General features: G+C 43.5%; 1 protein-coding gene across 1 annotated transcript in view; it reads right to left on the reverse strand.

The window, feature by feature from the left end:
• Nucleotides 1–1,448: 1,448 nt before the first annotated feature.
• The window catches only part of STARD9 (StAR related lipid transfer domain containing 9), a 142,164-nt gene continuing 125,715 nt past the window's right edge, over nt 1,449–17,897 (reverse strand). Inside the window, exons 27-33 of the mRNA XM_080657070.1 lie at nt 4,957–5,074; nt 4,690–4,811; nt 4,433–4,497; nt 4,104–4,306; nt 3,818–3,897; nt 3,431–3,589; nt 1,449–2,913 (exon numbers count right to left, since the gene is read on the reverse strand). Of these exons, the coding sequence (XP_080513196.1) occupies nt 2,812–2,913; nt 3,431–3,589; nt 3,818–3,897; nt 4,104–4,306; nt 4,433–4,497; nt 4,690–4,811; nt 4,957–5,074 (849 nt within the window). The 3' untranslated portion in view covers nt 1,449–2,811. The remainder of the gene's footprint in view (nt 2,914–3,430; nt 3,590–3,817; nt 3,898–4,103; nt 4,307–4,432; nt 4,498–4,689; nt 4,812–4,956; nt 5,075–17,897) is intronic.

Raw genomic sequence — 17,897 nt, forward strand, 5'->3', positions numbered from 1 at the left:
AGGATGATGCTCAGTTAAACTTAGCACAGCCCAATTCAGGAAACTTAATGCTGGCCTGTGTGAGTGACTCTTAAAGGCCTACTCTAAGCAGTAAGATAAGAATCACAGAGGCAGCTAATGAGCTAGTGAGCTTGTTTTTTTCTATGTACAGGGTGTCCTCAAAAAAGTACACACTTTAACAGCTAATGGCTCAATTTTGAAGATGAAATGTATTTTAATAAACATTAAAATTTTATAATTCAAAGTGTATGGACATTTTTTTGGAACACCCTGTATCTGTTCTCAATTATTAAAAACAATGAATTTCAAAGTGTAGTATTCCAGGCCACTGAATCAGAAACTCAGGTGGGGCCCAGCAAGTCCTTTTGGTGATTCTGATGCACAATGAAGTCTGTAAATCAGGGGTCCTCAAACTTTTTAAACAGGGGGCCAGTTCACTGTCCCTCAGACGGTTGGAGGGCCGGACTATAGTTTAAAAAAAAAAAACTATGAACAAATTCCTGTGCGCACTGCAGGCCCGGGATGAGTCGGCTGCTAAGCAGGACAGGCAGCGGCACCCGGCGGGCGGGCCGGATAAATGTCCTCGGCGGGCTGCATGTGGCCTGCGGGCCGTAGTTTGAGGACGCCTGCTGTAAATCATCTGTCTAAACCAAATTCTGACTTTATCATGATCGTTTAGGCCTGTGGATGATCTTTAACACTTGCATTTGCCATATCAGCCTCAGTTAATATTCTTTTAGGTTGCTGACTCTCAGGCCTGGTGAGTGGTTTCTCTAGTGAGGGGATAAGGTCACCTCTGGGCTACCCATATGCTCAGATTCCCATTGCTGGATCTGTCTCAGAAGCCCCAGAGGTGCCCACCTGTTACCAGTAAAGAAATGCCTTCCAGGGGATTGCAGTCACTGTCAGGTGTGGTAATGACTATTCTGGAATCCTCCCTCATTGGTACTTGGGCTACAGCTGGCCATAATTGGGCTACTAACCTGGCTGCTATTTACATGCCTTAAAGCAGTGCCGAGTTTGTAGAAAGCAATTATAACTGTACTAGAGGCTTGGTGCATGAAATTCATGCACTGGGGGGTGGGGAGAGTCCCTCAGCCCAGCCTGCACTTTCTCAGTCCATGACCCCTTGCTCCTTACTGCCTGCCTGCCTGCCTGCAGCAGAGGCAGGAGAGGCTCCCTGTGGGAGCACACTGACCACCAAGGGGCAGCTTCTGCATTGAGCGCCTGCCCCCTGGTGGTCAGTGCGCATCATAGTGACGGGGTGACGGGTCTTTCCCCTGTTAGGTCGATTTGCATATTATGCTTTTATTATATAGGATAACTTGAAAGTGGGCCATGAGTACTTATTGCCATCATCTCAAGGCTAAATTCTGAGCTCAAGGGACACACTTAGGCTATCTCAGGACAATCTTCACTAATAAAAGTACATATCAGACTTTCAATTTGCAAGTGTTCTGACCAATCAACAGTCTTATAAGAGATTTATATGAAAAGAGATGGGAGTACATAAATAGGGTGTTAAATATATCAAGTGTCACCAAAACAAAACCCAGAAAAATAAAAGTTTAAAGACAAATAAAACAATAATATATAAATAATTTGAGGTAAGAGACAAAAATCCTGCACACACTTTTAGAAAAATAAACCTCTGCTGTACTCTACAGAAATTTTACCTTTTTACCACATCTTGGTCCCTAGATGGTCACCTGCTGGGCACCAGAACTAAAGCTGGGAATCTCTCCCACTCCTACCACTTCCAGGTAACCACACAGAATATTCAAAACCTCACTGTCTGCCAGGCCAGGGCAAAAGAAAGCCCATTCTCATTCATCCTAGAATAGCTGTGGCTGCAGCAACAGCATGAAATGCTAATAAGACCACTGAAGACAGACTAAGGCTCTGAGGCCTTAAGAAATGGAAAGGAGCTTCCTTCTAACAAGTCACTTACCTCCTCTAGGAGTTCCATTATGTTCTCTCCCATCTTCAAAAGATAGTTTTCATTTCTGAAATTTCTCTTGCATTGTCAGCAGCTAGCATCTGGCTGCTCACTTCCTAACGCTCTTAAAGAGATAGGCCCCCACCTTGACCCCAAATCTGTCCAGGTGGTTTCTACAGTGAATGGTCTCATTCTACTAAGCTCTGGAGTGACGGCTCCAGGAGAGAGCATTGCTCAGTACTTCTGACTGAGGCAAAGACCCAAATGTCCTCTCCTGTGAGGAAAAGGAAGAGGGGGTGGGGGGGAGTAAAAATAAAGCGTTTGATAAAAATTCAAGGAGAAATGATTCTGAATCACTGTTCTGGTTTGTGCAGCTGTTTTTTTTACACGTTTTCTGTTTTGGTAACAGTCCATCTCACAGTGGAACTGAATGCTGGAGGCCGATTTCTGAGCAATCTTAGCCAATAGCTGCCTCCCTACCAGCCCAAGGGCCGGGCCGCACAGGGAAGCACCATCAAAAGCACGCCATCTCCCAGCTCCGCTGCCTATGTCCAATCCTGGTCCTTGAGCGGCTTGTCTGCCATAGGGTCTCAGAGACAGGAAAGAAAGGTGAAAACTCCAACTTGAGCTTCATTTGTTCTGGACAGCCAGGGTCAGGAGCTTAGGCCTCTCACTCTGCAGAGCTGCCAGCTGTGACCAAGTACTGACTGGGCTTCCCTGGCAACTCGGGGCTGAGTGCTGTCTTCCCAGTTGGCCACAGCAGGTAGCCTCGGCTCTTCTTGCATCGGGTGCAGAGAGGAACAAGCGCTGCCCCAGTGACTCTGGAGCGTCCTGGGCCTGGATCTCAGCAGCACCATCTTGACAGTGAGATGCTAACTACCAAGGAAGGAAGCCAGTCTGGCTATAACCAGTGGCTGCTGTTTGATGAAGGAGCTTAAGAGATGAGGGGGAAAACCTGGAGCACCAAGTTCTATCTGAAATAAAACAGGGAAGAGTCAAAGGTAAAGACAGATCTGAGAGTGTGCCCCCCACCACACACACACACACACAGCTGTCGTGATGGTGGAAACTCCTCAGATCGTCTGCGGTCCTAGAACTTACGGGCCCTGGGCTCTGCTGTTCAGATCTAGGCATTGGCTTCACCTCCCAGTGACAAAGGTCAAGACAGGGAACTGGGAGTAGAGTCAAATAGAATGGGTCCTTCTCTCTGCTTTGCTGAGGCAGCTGCCTTTGCCCCCAGGGGCGCCTGTTTCCTGAGGACCCTGGGAACAACCAGAGGAGGAAGGCTGCTAGGCTCTCTGGTAATAGCAGCATCAGAAAAGGTTGATCCACTCTGTCCTCTCTGATTCCCCAGGACTCCCTCCCCTTAATGTGACCCAAGAAGCCCTTGAGTCTCAGGGCACTGAAGGACGTGGAGCAGCTAAACAAGCTAAACAACATTCCCATGGGGCTGTGAAGGCAGATCTAGGCATGCTGCAGGGGGCGCATCACCTGGGCCAAGTAGATGACTCTCGTGACCTCCTTGCCTTCCACGGTGAGGGGCTGCAGGATCCAGGCACTGGGCAGGATCTCCCCTCGGACCATCTCTCTGCTGGGTCTCGGCATGGATGTGTCATATACAGACTGAGCTGCCATGACAGAAAGATGCCCCTGGGACAGAGAGCACGATGTGAGTCTTGCCTATGTGATGATCAAATAGACAGGCTCCAGTGCGGTCAAAATCGTGGCAGGCAACACCAGGCCAGACTTCTATCACCCATACTCCTCCCCAAGTTGCTTTCTTTCCCCCAGAGGACCTGAGGCCCACAAAGATTGCTTCTCACAACACTCCAGCCCAAGTTCTTCCCACAATCTCTTTACCACCAGCAAGGCAGGCACCTCTTTGGCTTCCACGCAGACACAACAGAAATCTCGCGGCTGCTTCAGTGCACACAGGGCCGGACTGCACACCAAGTACACTGGCAGGTCAGGGGTGGGAAGAGTCAGCAGGTGTAGGTGCAGAGACAGACCTAGTCCTAAATCCTTCCCAGTCCAGGGCCCCCCAAGACCCCATCATCACACAGCCCGACACCCAGCTGGAGGCAGTCTGAATACCCAGGCCCCCGAGAGGGCCACCGGCCTGCTACCTGTCCCCGGGCAGAGCCATGGAAGCTCCTGGGCTTACCCAGGTGGATGCTGTTGGTCACTCGCTGATGCAGCCTCGCTGTCTGGATGGGCTTGTGGTACAGGGGCCACAGGGTGGGGTCACTCACCGCTGCCCACACATGAGACAGCGGCTGGGACACCACCCCGGCCCCCAAGAAGCCATGCCGAGTAGAGGAGAACACCTTGTAGTAGAATTGCACCTCCTGCTCCTCACCCTGATAGCTGGGACACCGAGGACAGGGAGGAGAGGTGAAACAGGTGCCAGGGTCACAGAGCAGCTCAGGGTGGAGAAGGGAAAGGAGGGAGGCGAGCAGCACAATGGGATGAGGACAAGACAAAGGAACTCACTTCCAGCCGGCTGCTGCCTGGCGATTGAAGAGATTGTGCAGATCACCTGAGCAAGCAGCCATTACCTGGGACACAGTGACCATACCCAAATTAGTGGGAATGATATAAACCAGACCCTGGGGTTGGTCACCAGTCCCCTTTTGTCAAGGTGGAGAGCCACCGAAGAAGCCACATCAACCCTTCTCTTTCCCTCCCTGCTCTTCCCCCAGCCATGCTCTGTTCAAGGAGCCACGGGGACACGTGAAGAAGTTCCTCACGTCAGCCAGACAGATGTCCACAATGCGCTTGGCCAAATCCTGGTAGGAGGAGGAGAAGCAGCTCCCCAGGCTAGACACACTGGACGAAGAACAGCAGCGACTGCCCAGAGAGGCTCTGCGACCTACAGTGAAGAGGTGGAGGCTCTGAGGTGGCACGATCATCAGGGCCAGACATCAGCAGCTTCTGAGGGACAGTAACTCCCTGGATCTAGCAACCTCAGCCCCCAAAGTCCCCAAACCAGGCAGGTGACTGTCCCCACCACTCACTGTAGACCCAGTTCTTCCAGGCAGATCCAGCCAGATTCAGGTGACTGTTCCTCACTGCAGAACGGCCCCGCACATCCCCAATCCAAGAGTCTCCAGAATCAGGCAAGTTGCTATCCCCCTGCAGAAGAGAAGATGCTCAAGACCAGAACAGAGGAAGAGAGAAAGCAGACCACCAAAAAGCCAGTGCAGAATTATCTCCTCTGCCTCTGAAACACACCAACACTTCCAACATAAAGACTGAGGGAAGCCCTAGCTGGTTTGGCTCAGTGGATAGAGCATCGGCCTGCGAACTGAAAGGTCCCAGGTTTGATTCCAGTCAAGGGCACATGCCCGGGTTGTGGGCTCGATCCCCAGTAGGGGACTTGCAAGAGGCAGCTGATCCATGATTCTCTCTTATCATGGATATTTCTATCTATCTCTTCCTCTTCCTTCCTCTCTGAAATAAAAATATATATTTAAAAATAAATAATAAATAAATAGTTGGTCTTTATTTAAAAAAAAAAAAGACTGAGGGAAAAGATCTTCCCCTATGGAGAGTACAGGAGGCCAGATGACCCAAGAGGTCAACAGCAACAGAAACCAGTCCCTTGCTCTTCAAGCCACAGGCTCAAGTTGATGAAAGAGAAGTTCCACAGGGATCACCATGAACGGGCCTGAGAGGGCCAGGTGCCAGGTGCCAGTGGGTGGGAGCTCTCTGCACCCCTATGCAACAGGAATGAGGCCATGGCTGGAGCTGGATTTAGTGTGGGCAGCAAACAAAACCCGAGTGGAAGGTGGGATGGGAAGGAAAAGCAACAGGCTGAGAGAAGCTTGACCTTGGCTCCAGCTCCAGGTACAGCAATTAAGCCAAAGAAAGATCCTACTTTGGAACCAGAAAGGGATAATCCTCTAGATTTGCAATACAGTCACCTCACCTTTAACCTCAGCCAGTTCCTCAATGACATGACCCTTGACCTCTGCTGGGTCTACCATATTACCTATCATCAGTTTCTAATGTAGCGCTACTTTAAAGACAAGACGAGTTGAAGGAAGACAGTTATTTCCTCGCCTCCTCTCCTCCTACTGCAAAATACAAGTGGCCTCTCCGACTTCAGGCAGACTGAGATCCTGGTCCGCATCTTAGGAACCTTTCACTACTGATACCTTTCTTCACGTATTGCCTCCACCCTCCCTCTTTACTATTAGCATTTACGCATGCAAATAGTCTCCCATCTTTAAAACCTTTCTCTGCAGGCGTCTCTGCTCTCTGGACCTTCAAAGATAACACTTCTTGAAAGGATTGTCATCTTTTGCCATCTCCAACCTCTCATTCCCTTCTGAACCCACTTGAATCTAGCCTTTGCCTCACCGTCCCACCAAACAGCCATGCCGAGGTCCCCATGAGGTCCATGTAGCTGGATCTGGTGAACAACTCTCAGTCCTCAACTTACTGAGCCTCTCAGCACACTTTCACTCATTCAGCCAGCCTCTCCCTTTCACGTGCGATACTCACTTCCCAAGTCCCCACGCTTCTGGCTTCCAATCTCCCTGGTGCTCCTTCCTTCCCAGTTTCCCTTGTTGGCTCTTCCCTCTCAAACAAAAGTGGATATTTGGGGATTTTTTTCAAGATTCAAGCCCAGGCCTTCTTCTTCACTCTATAATATACTCTGAGGAGAACTGATCCTACCTATTCCCAGTGCTAAATTAATGACTTCCAAAAATATATTCTGTAAATTAATAAATACTGCTGAGTCAATGGAGTCATCACCTGAAAAAAAGGTTGCATCAGAGACCCATCGCACACATCATCCTATATAATAATCCTATATAATAAAGAGGTAATATGCAAACTGACCATCACTCCAACACACAAGATGGCCACCCCCATGTGGACACAAGATGGCCACCACAAGATGGTCAACAGGGGAGGGCAGTTAGGGGCAACCAGGCCTTCAGGGGAGGGCAGTTGGGGGCAATAAGGCCTGCAGGGGAGTGCAGTTAGGGGTGACTGGGCCAGCAGAGGAGGGTGACCAGGCCTGCAGGGGAGGGCAATTGGGGGCGACCAGGCCTGCAGGGGAGGGCAGTTGGGGACAATCGGGCTGGCAGGGGAGCAGTTAGGCATCGATCAGGCTATCAGGGGAGTGATTAGGGGTGATTAGGCTGGCAGGCAGAAGCGGTTAGGAGCAATCAGGCAGGCAGGCAGGCAGGCAGGCAGGTGAGCGGTTGGGAGCCAGCAGTCCTGGATTGGGAGAGGGATGTCCGCCTACCCGTTTAGGCCCGATCCCACCAGGGCAGTCGGACATCCCTCAAGGGGTCCCAGATTGGAGAGGGTGCAGGCTGGGCTGAGGGACAACCCCCTCCTCCGTGCATGAATTTCATGCACCAGGCCTCTAGTGCTAAAATAAGTTCTTTATGCTCTGTGGCTCAAAAATATAAGGGGTGGGGGAGAATTTAATATTATGACAAGAAAATAAAAATTTAAAAATCTCATAGTTAAATCCTTGAACAAGGGCACAAAATCCAGAAGCCATGAAAGAAAAGATGGATAGCCCTAACCGGTTTGGCTCAGTGGATAGAGCGTCGGCCTGTGGACTGAAGGGTCCCAGGTTCAATTCTGGTCAAGGGCATGTACTTTGGTTGTGGGCACATCCCCAGTAGGGGGTGTGCAGGAGGCAGCTGATCGATGTTTCTCTCTCATCCGATGTTTCTAACTCTCTATTCCTCTCCCTTCCTCTCTGTAAAAAATCAATAAAATTAAAAAAAAAAAAAGAAAGAAAAGATGGATAAAAACGAGACAACATAAAATTAAAATTTTTCATGTAGTAATACAGAAACTAAAAACACACAACTAGGAAAAAACACTGGCCTCTCAAATGATAAGAATGGATAATTTTCTTACTATAAAGAAGGGCCTCCAAAAACAAAAGGAGAACAACCAAATAGAGAGATGGGCACAGGACGCTGGCAGTCAAAGCAAAAAGTCCAAAGGGCCTGAAACATCTGAAAAGGCACTTGATCTCAGACACAAGAAGAGAATTGCAAATTAAAACTGAAATGAAATACTGTTTATGCCTATCAGATTAGCAAAGCTTGAAGATAACATTCTGTTAAGCAGAGTGTGGGTAATAGGCACTGTTACATATTGTTATTTTAGAGTGTAAATTAGTTTATATTTTGGATTTGAAATATAGAATCTAGAGAATACAGTGCCCTTAAGTCTTTCTTAAAGAAATTACGAGAGGGAGAATGGAATGCCTGGCAAAGAACTGTAAGTGAGCAGAATTCACTTAATCCAACACAAAAAATAAAACTGTGAATGCAAACATCATAAACAATGTAGATATACCGTAACAAAAGGTAAAGAGAAAAAGAGGTAAGAACGTGGAAATAGAGAGAAACCAAGATGGTGGCATAGGTAAACACCTAAACTGCTGCCTCACACAACAATTTCAAAACGACAACTAAAAGACAAAACAGACATCATCCAGAACCACAGGAAAGCTGGCTGAGTGGAAATTTCACAACTAGAAGAAAAGAGAAAAGCACACTGAGACTCAGAGGAGCTGCAGAAGGCTGAGGTAGGGAGATGCACGCGCGGAGAGGACTGACTGCTGAGTGCGTGGCTGGCTTTCTCAAGCGTGAGGGAGATGGAAGCTCCCGACTGCACTGAACTCCAGTTCCGGGCAAGACTCTTGGAACCGAAACTCATTCGGGGGAAATCTGGACTGTCAGGAAAAGAGAAAAGCACATTGAGACTCAGGGGAGCTGCGGAAGGAAGAGGTCCAGAGGCACGCGCGGAGAGAACTGACTGCTGAGTGCGCTGCTGGCTTTCTCAAGTGTGAGGGAGACAAAAGCTCCCGACTGCACTGAACTCCAGTTCCGCGCGAGTTTCTGGGGACCCAGTCTCATTCAGGGAGAAACTGGACTGTCTGGCAGTGGGCGAAACTCGAGGGCGGCTTTCTCTCAGAGGTGCTTGCAGCAATTACCAAGGGACACTGAGACACAGGGGCCTCATAGGGCAGGGCTGATGGGAAGCCAAGGCTGTCTGCTCTGCCCTGAGACTCCGCCCCATCCATGCTGAGCACAGAGGCTTTTGCAATTTTGCAAGTCTTGTCTCATAAGGGTGTCTCCAGCACAAAAGTTCTCCCAGCGTAGACACAGCTGATCCTCACAGCCATTTGGCCTGGAGGTCAATTCCTCCCAGTGATACCAACAACAATCAAGACTTAACTACAACAAGGCTGTACACACAGTCCACAAAGGGGTGCACCAAGAATGTCCACCTCAGGAAACTGGGGAGGCTGAGCTACTGGGCCCTATAGGACACCTAGCACACAAAGCCACTCTATCAACTCAGGGAAGCAGCCAAAATGCAGAGACAAAGAAACAGATCACAAATGAAAGAAATGGAGGAAAGCAAACAACTGGATGTAGAGTTCAAAACCACGGTTATAAGGTTTTTCAAGAATTTCCTAGAAAAGGCCGATCAATTTAACAAGACCCTCGAGGATATGAAAAAGGACCAACTAAAAATTAAACATACACTGACTGAAATAAAAAAAATATTATACAGAGATCTAACAGCAGACTAGAGGACTGCAAGAATCAAGTCAAAGATTTGAAATCCAAAGAAGCAAAAAACACTCAACCGGAAAAGCAAAAAGAAAAAAGAATCCAAAAATTTGAAGATAGTGTAAGGAGCCTCTGGGACAACTTCAAGCGTACCAACATCCGAATTATGGGGGTGCCAGAAGAAGAGAGAGAGCAAGATACTGAAAACCTATTTGAAGAAATAATGACTGAAAACTTCCCCCACCTGGTGAAAGAAATAGACTTACAAGTCCAGGAAGCGCACAGAACCCCAAACAAAAGGAATCCAAAGAGGACCACACCAAGACACATGATAATTAAAATGCCAAGAGCAAAAGACAAAGAGAGAATATTAAAAGCAGCAAGAGAAAAACAGTTAATTACCTACAAGGGAGTGCCCCATATGACTGTCAGCTGATTTCTCAACAGAAACTATGCAGGCCAGACGAGAGTGGCAAGAAATATTCAAAGTAATGAATAGCAAGAACCTACAACCAAGATTACTCCACCCAGCAAAGCTATCATTAAGAATTGAAGATCAGATAAAGAGCTTCACAGATAAGAAAAAGCTAAAGGAGTTCATCACCACCAAACCAGTATTATATGAAATGCTGAAAGTTATTCTTTAAGAAGAGGAAGAAGAAGAAAAAGGTAAAGATAAAAATTATGAACAACAAATACATATCTATCAACAAGTGAATCTAAAAATCAAGTGAATAAAAAATCTGATGAACAGAATAAAGCTGGTGAATATAACAGAATCAGGGGCATAGATAGGGAGTGGACTGACAATTCTTTTTTTTTTTTAATATATTTTATTGATTTTTTACAGAGAGGAAGGGAGAGGGATAGAGAGTTAGAAACATCGGATGAGAGAGAAACATGGATCAGCTGCCTCCTGCACACTCCCCACTGGATATGTGCCTGCAACCAAGGTACATGCCCTTGACCAGAATCGAACCTGGGACCCTTGAGTCTGCAGGCCGACGCTCTATCCACTGAGCCAAACCAGTTAGGGCTGGACTGACAATTCTTGCGGGGAAAGGGGTGTGGGGGTTCGGGAAGAGACTGGACAAAAATCATATACCTATCGATGAGGACAGTGCAGGGGAGGTAAGGGCAGAGGGTGTGGTGGGAACGGGGTGGAGGGGAGTTATGGGGGGAAAAAAGAGGAATAATTGTAATAATCTGAACAATAAAGATTTATTAAGAAAAAAATTAAATTAAACAAGCAATAAAAAAAAGAATGTGGAAATACCTTAATCTTATTTTTCATAGGCAGGGTGAAAAGGAAACTGCTAAATCAAGAAATAAAGACATATAAAATTGATCATGAAAACAATTTTAAAAATAAGACTCCCAAATTATGACACATACACCCCAAAAGCTGAGAAAACACAGACCACATAATGAGGCTAAAACAACAAAAACAATTTTTAGATACCCTTGGTATATTCATAATCAAAAAACCCTCAATAAATATAAAAAATAGAGATCATACTTTCTCTGAAATCATACATTCTCTCAACGTATAGCAAGTAAACTAAAAATTAGTAACAAAATCAGAAAACACAAGGGCTTTTCTATAAAAAAAAAAAGTTTTAAGAAAACTCAACATTTAAAGAAGAATTAACACCAATCCTTCACAGTTCTTCCAAAAAATAAAAGAGGGAACAATTCCCAACTCATTCTATGAGGCCAAAGTACCCAGATACGAAAACCAGATAAAAGCATCACAAGTAAACTACAGACCCATACCCTGTATGCATACAGGCAAAAATCCTCAACAAAATACTAGTAAAACTGAACCCAGCCACATATAAGGAGTATCATACACCTTGAGCAAGTGGGACTTACCCCAGGAATACAACGTTAGTTCAATATAAAAAAAAAAATCAGCCGAGACCGGTTTGGCTCAGTGGATAGAGCGTCGGCCTGCGGACCGAAGGGTCCTGGGTTCGATTCCGGTCCAGGGCATGTACCTTGGTTGCGGGCACATCCCCAGTGGGAGGTGTGCAGGAGGCAGCTGATCGATGTTTCTCTCTCATCGATGTTTCTAGCTCTCTATCCCTCTCTCTTCCTCTCTGTAAAATATCAATAAAATATATTTTTAAAAAAATCAATGTAATACACCATAGTAATAAAATAAAGGGGAAAAATCCACATTATCATCTTAATAAATGAAGAAAAAGTATTTGACTATATTCAACACCTTTTCATGATTTATTCAGTAAGCTAGGACTAGCTGAAACCGGTTTGGCTCAGTGGATAGAGAGTCAGCCTGCGGACTGAAGGGTCCTGGGTTCGATTCCGGTCAAGGGCATGTACCTTGGTTGCAGGCACATCCCCAGTAGGGGGTGTGCAGGAGGCAGCTGATCGATGTTTCTCTCTCATCGATGTTTCTAACTCTCTATCCCTCTCCCTTCCACTCTGTAAAAAATCAATAAAATATATTAAAAAAAAATAAGCTAGGACTAGAAGGGAGATTTTCTGAACCTGACAGAGATTATCTATGACAAACATACTTAATAGTAAACGGCTGGGTGGTTTTCTCCTAAGACCAGTAACAAGACAAGGATGTCTACTCTCAGCATTTCTATTTAACACTGTACTGGAGATTCTAGCCAGGGCAATTAGGCAAGAAAACAACAACAAAGGCAGATGATATGATCTTATATATGAAATATCCTAAGGAATCTACTGAAAAATTATCAGAACTAACAAATCAGTTCAGCAGGAGACAAAATCAATATACAAAAATCAATTGTATTTCTGTATAGCTGCAATGAGCAAACCAAAAATGAAATTAAGGAAATAAGTCCATTTATAATAACATAAAAAGAAATAAAATACTTAGGGACAAACTTTTTTTTAAATATTTTTTTATTGATTTTTATTTTTTATTTTATTTTTTTCTTAAAATATGGAACGCTTCACGAATTTGCGTGTCATCCTTGCGCAGGGGCCATCCTTGCACAGGGGCCATGCTAATCTTCTCTGTATTGTTCCAATTTCAGTATATGTGCTGCTGAAGTGAGCACTTTATTGAATTTTAGAGAGAGGAAGGGAGAGGGATAGAGAAATAGAACCACCGGTGAGAGAGAAACATCAATCAGCTGCCTCCTACATGTGGGGATTGAGCCCGCAACCTGGGCATGTGCCCTGACCAGGAATCGAACCATAACTTCCTGGTTCATGGGTCAATACTCAACCACTGACCCACACCTGCAAGCCTTAGGGACAAACTTAACAAATGAAAAACTTATACTCTGAAAACTACAAAACATTGTTGAAAATAAAGAAGACCTGAATAAGTGGAAAGATATCCCATGTTCATGAAACAAAGAAACTTAAGATGGCAACATTCCCCAAATTCAACTACAGGTTCAATGCAATCCCAGCTGATTTCTTTGAAGAAATTGACAAGCTGATCTGAAAATTCACATGGAAATTCAGGGATCCAGAAAGTCAAAACAATCTTGAAAAAGAACAAAATTGGAGGACACACTTTCAGATTTCAAAATATGCTATAAACCTAAACAGTAATCAAGGTAGTGTGTTATTGGCATAAGGATAGACATATAATTCAATGGAACAGAGTCAAGAGACCTGAAACAAGGGTTTAAGATTCAATGGGGGAAAAGAATATTAGTTTGAACAAATGGTTCTGGGACAATTGGATATCCACATGCAAAAGAATGAAATTTGACCTCTAACTCTCATTACATACAAAACTTGATTCAAAATGGATCAAAGACCATATATAACTATACAATTATTAGAATATAATATAGGCATAATCTTTGTGACCTTAGATTAATCAATGGTTTCTTAGATATGAAACCAAAAGCCCAAGAAACAACAACAAAAAGAACTGGACACCATCAAAATTAAAAACTTTTATGCTTCAAAGGACACCATCAAGAAAGTGAAAAGACAATACACATAATGGAAGAAAATTTTTATAAATCATACAACTGATAGGGAACTTGTAATAAAATATATAAAGAATCCAACTCCTAGGTGTATACCAAAGAGAAATGAAAACATATGTTAACAAAAACTTATACAAGGAATCTTCATAGCAGCATTATTCATAACTAGAATTTGTGCAGCAGTGGGGTCCCTCAAGCTGGCCTGCGGATCGGGCTGAAACTGGCTCTCTGACATCTCCCCAGGGGTCCCGGATTACAAGAGAGCGCAGGCCAGGCCAAGGGACCCCACCGGTGCATGATCAGGGCTGGAGAGGGGTGCGGGAAATTGGCCAGCAGGGGAGGGACTGCAGGAGGGCTCCAGGGTTTTTCGGCCCATCTCACTTAGTCCTGATGGGCCAGACCCCAGCAGCAAGCTAACCTACCGATCGGAGCATCTGCCCCCTAGTGGTCAATGTACATCATAGCAACTGGTCGACCAGTTGACTGTCTGCCCCCGGTAGTCAGTGCATGTCACAGTGAGCAGTTGGGCGTCCTTAGCATATCATTAGCATATTATGCTTTGATTAGTTGAATGGATGACTGGACGACTGGACACTTGGTATATTAGGCTTTTATTATATAGGATAGGCAGAAAGTAGAAACAACCTAAATGTCCATCAACTGATAAATGGATCAATAAAATGTGATATATTCATACAATGTGATATTATTGGCTATAAAAAGGAATGAAGTTGTGATACATACTACAATGTGAATAAACCCTCATGGGTTGAATTACTGTCCTCCAAAAAAGATATGTTGAAGCTTCCATGAGTGTGACTTTATTTGGAAATAGGGTCTTTGCAGGGGGCCCTATATCCTATGACTGGTTTCATTTTAAATAGGCCATGTGAAGACACAGGGACACAGAGACACAGGGAAAACATCAAGTGATGCAGAGGCAGAGACTGGAGTGACGCCAAGGATTGACTACAACCACCAGAAGCTCGGAGAGAAGATGGGACAGAGTCTCCCCTGTAGTTTCCAAAGGGAGAATGGTCCTGTCAATGCCCTGACTTTAAACTTTTAGCCTCAAGAACTATGAGAGAATAAATTTCTAATGTTTTAAACCAACCTGTCTATGGTAATTTGTTATAGCAACCGTAGGAAATTAATGCAAACCTGAAAACATCATGCTAAGTAAAAGAGCCAATCACAAAGGTCCACATATTGTATGAGCCCATTGATGTCCAGATTAGTGGTTACCTAGGGCTGGGAATAGTGGGTTTGGAGTGACAATTAATGGACATGGGTCTCATTCTCAGGTGATGAAAATGTCCTAAAATTGTGCTGATGGATACACAATTCTGTGAATATACTGAAAGCCAATAAATTATAACAACAACGAAAGAATAAATGAACTATAGTAAAGAAGTGCTCAACAAAAGGATGGGCACATTAAAAGGGCACAGTACCCAATCTGAAAGAACTTCAAATAATGAAATCTGGAACAATCTGAGCAATGAAATTTATAATGATACTATTGGCCTATAATACATAAAACAAAATATCTGAGTCCAAACTGAATAAAATAACTTGCCCGACCAGTGTGGTTCAGTGGTTGAGCGTCCACCCATGAATCAAGAGTTCACTGGTTCAATTCCTGGTCAGAACACATGTCCAGATTGCGGGCTCGATCCCCAGTAGGGGGCGGGCAAGAGGCAGCCAATCAATACTTCTCATCAATGTTTCTATCTCTCTATTCCTCTCCCTTCCCCTGTCTCTAAAAATCAATACAAACATATTTTTAAAATAAAAAATAAATATATTTAAAAATAAAGTAATTAAAACTCAATAAAATAAATAGGGAGAGAAGGGATAATACATCCTTATAGAAAAAAAAATCAATTAAGAAATGTAGAAAAATAAGGGAAATGCAAATTATCATTAAAACACCACAGTGAAAATTTTCTTAGGCAAGATACAACAATGATGCTAAAATAAGTGAGCAAAGGTTTGAGAAAAAATAGAATATTTGCAAAGTCTCCCAAGATGTTTATTAATTATAAAGGGAAAAATAGTAACTTTTCAGTGGAGAGACCCCAGACACCACCTGTAACTTCAAGGTTAACATCACCAATAATAAGACACAGTGACAACACGTACACTGACCTAATGTAGTAACAATAAGGCATTGCATGGGGCATATATTTGTTGTTTCCCTCAAATTCTAATTTAATTAGCGTCCTGTATTTTTCTTTGCTTTATCTGGCAACCCCAACATAAATTCTGTGGTATTCTTGCCAAAAATGCATAACCTCAATCTAATCATAAGAAAACAGCAGGCAAACAAATTCAACAAAATTACTGATCACGAGACGGAGAGATGGAGAAATTATCACAAGAAAACGTAATTAATAATAATAGAACAGAAATTAACAAGTTAGAATCAAAATTGGCTCCAGAGAGATGGAAAATCTAAACCAGGAGTTGGCAACCTTTTCTTGTAAAGGGGCAGGTAAGGAGTATTTAAGGCTTTGTGGGCCATTAGAGCAGTTGCAACTACTTGCCTCTGTCATTGTGGCATAAAGCAACCAACCACAGACAACACATAAATAAAGGGGTGAGGCTGCAGCCAGTAAAACGTTATTTACTAAAGAAGCAGTGGCCAGATCTGGCCAAAGGGACATAGTTTGCCAACCCCTCATCTCAACAGACCACTTTCCATAGACGAAACTTTTCAAAGAACTAGTCCCCTCAAAACTTGTCAGTTTCATAGTATAATTATACTAAAGTTTTAAAATATTTTCATTCTAAAAATGTTTTCACCTTTCATCCCCATTTCCCTCTCACGCCTACCTTAAAGCACGCCAGCGTGTTTGAGGGTACATCTTTTTGTTGGTATGTGTTCTTGCGAAAAGAATTGCTTTGAGTATGTGTAGTTTTAATTTATACAAATAGTGTCATGCCTCACTGTTTCACAGTGTTTTCACTCAGTGCTTTGCCTAGGAGTCCACTTTTTCTGTTGACTCTAACTCTTGCATAGTATTCCATGTGTGCACTGACCACGTTTTACCTATCCATTCTCTCAGTAACCGATTCTCTAATGGCTTCCAACTCTCTGCCACTTCAAATAATATTTAAATAAATAATTTCATACATGTTCCCTCATAAACTCTGCAAGCATTGCTGGGTCGTAACCCTGTAAGTGTCCCTATATCCCCCAAGTCTTGCCAACACCTGCCATCATTCAGTTTTCTCATTTTTGACAATTAAATAGGTATAATTTTCCATTACTTTCGTAACTATTCCTAAAGATTGGAAAAGAAAGCTTTCACCCTTTTTACTATAAAAGGAGTATAATATTGATACCAAAATATGAAGTATATTGCAAAACCAAAACTACAGAATAAAACTCATAAATATTGAAGCAAAATCCTGAATATTAGCATTTTAAACTCTGATAATACATGATACGCTTAAGTATATAATGTATTTGTATTACAGTATTAATTCCAAGACTATAAGAATGGTTTAATAGCCTGGCTGGCGTGGCTCAGTGGTTCAGCGTCAACCCATGAACTAGGAGGTCACAGTTCGATTCTGTGCCTGGGTTGTGGGCTTGATCCCTAGTGTGGGGCGTGCAGGAGGCAGCCAATCAATGATTCTTTCTCATCACTGATGTTTCTATCTCTCTCTCCCTCTCCCTTCCTCTCTGAAATCAATAAAATATATTTTTTAAAAAGATAAAACAAGAATAAATCTGACAAGAAATTTGAGAGACATGAAGGAAACGTACCAGTAAACATAAAAAAAAAAAAGGCTTGAACCTATTATGTTCTTGGTTAGGAGATTCCCCAATATAAAATGTGATTTCTCCCTCAGATGATTCATAAACTGAACATGATCTCATTAAAAATAATAAGTTTTTATCATTGAACTAGACAAGCTGATCCTAAATTTCATAAAAAAATAAACACGAAAGAATACTCTGAAAAATTTCAAAAAAGAAAAGCAATGGGGAGTAGAATACATTATAAGCCTTAGAACTAGAAAAGTTGACGTCTTCATCTGGTGAGACAAAGATGAGCAGTCTGGATGAGCTATCTAACAAGCATGGGCACAAATGAATAGCCATCTGAAAAGAACAAAGTTGGATCCACATCTCATACTATAGGGTGTCCCCCCAAAAATGCATACACAGTTTAACAGCTGATAACTCACTTAATTTTCACTCCTTTTCAGGTTTAACTGATTTGAAATAATGGGTGAAGCCAGACTAAGCTTTGAACAAAGAAAATTTATCCTAAAGTTCCATAGGCCTTTTTTTTTATGGGGATACATAAAAGATAAAGTTTAGGGTACAAAACCAGAAACAGTCAACTAATTGAGGGCACACAAATACCAAATGAAATGATTTTTGATGTTTGGGATTCCATTGCTTTGCACATTATCAGC

The sequence above is a fragment of the Plecotus auritus genome (genome assembly GCF_963455305.1).
Source record: "Plecotus auritus genome assembly, chromosome: 1".
Taxonomy (NCBI): domain Eukaryota; kingdom Metazoa; phylum Chordata; class Mammalia; order Chiroptera; family Vespertilionidae; genus Plecotus; species Plecotus auritus.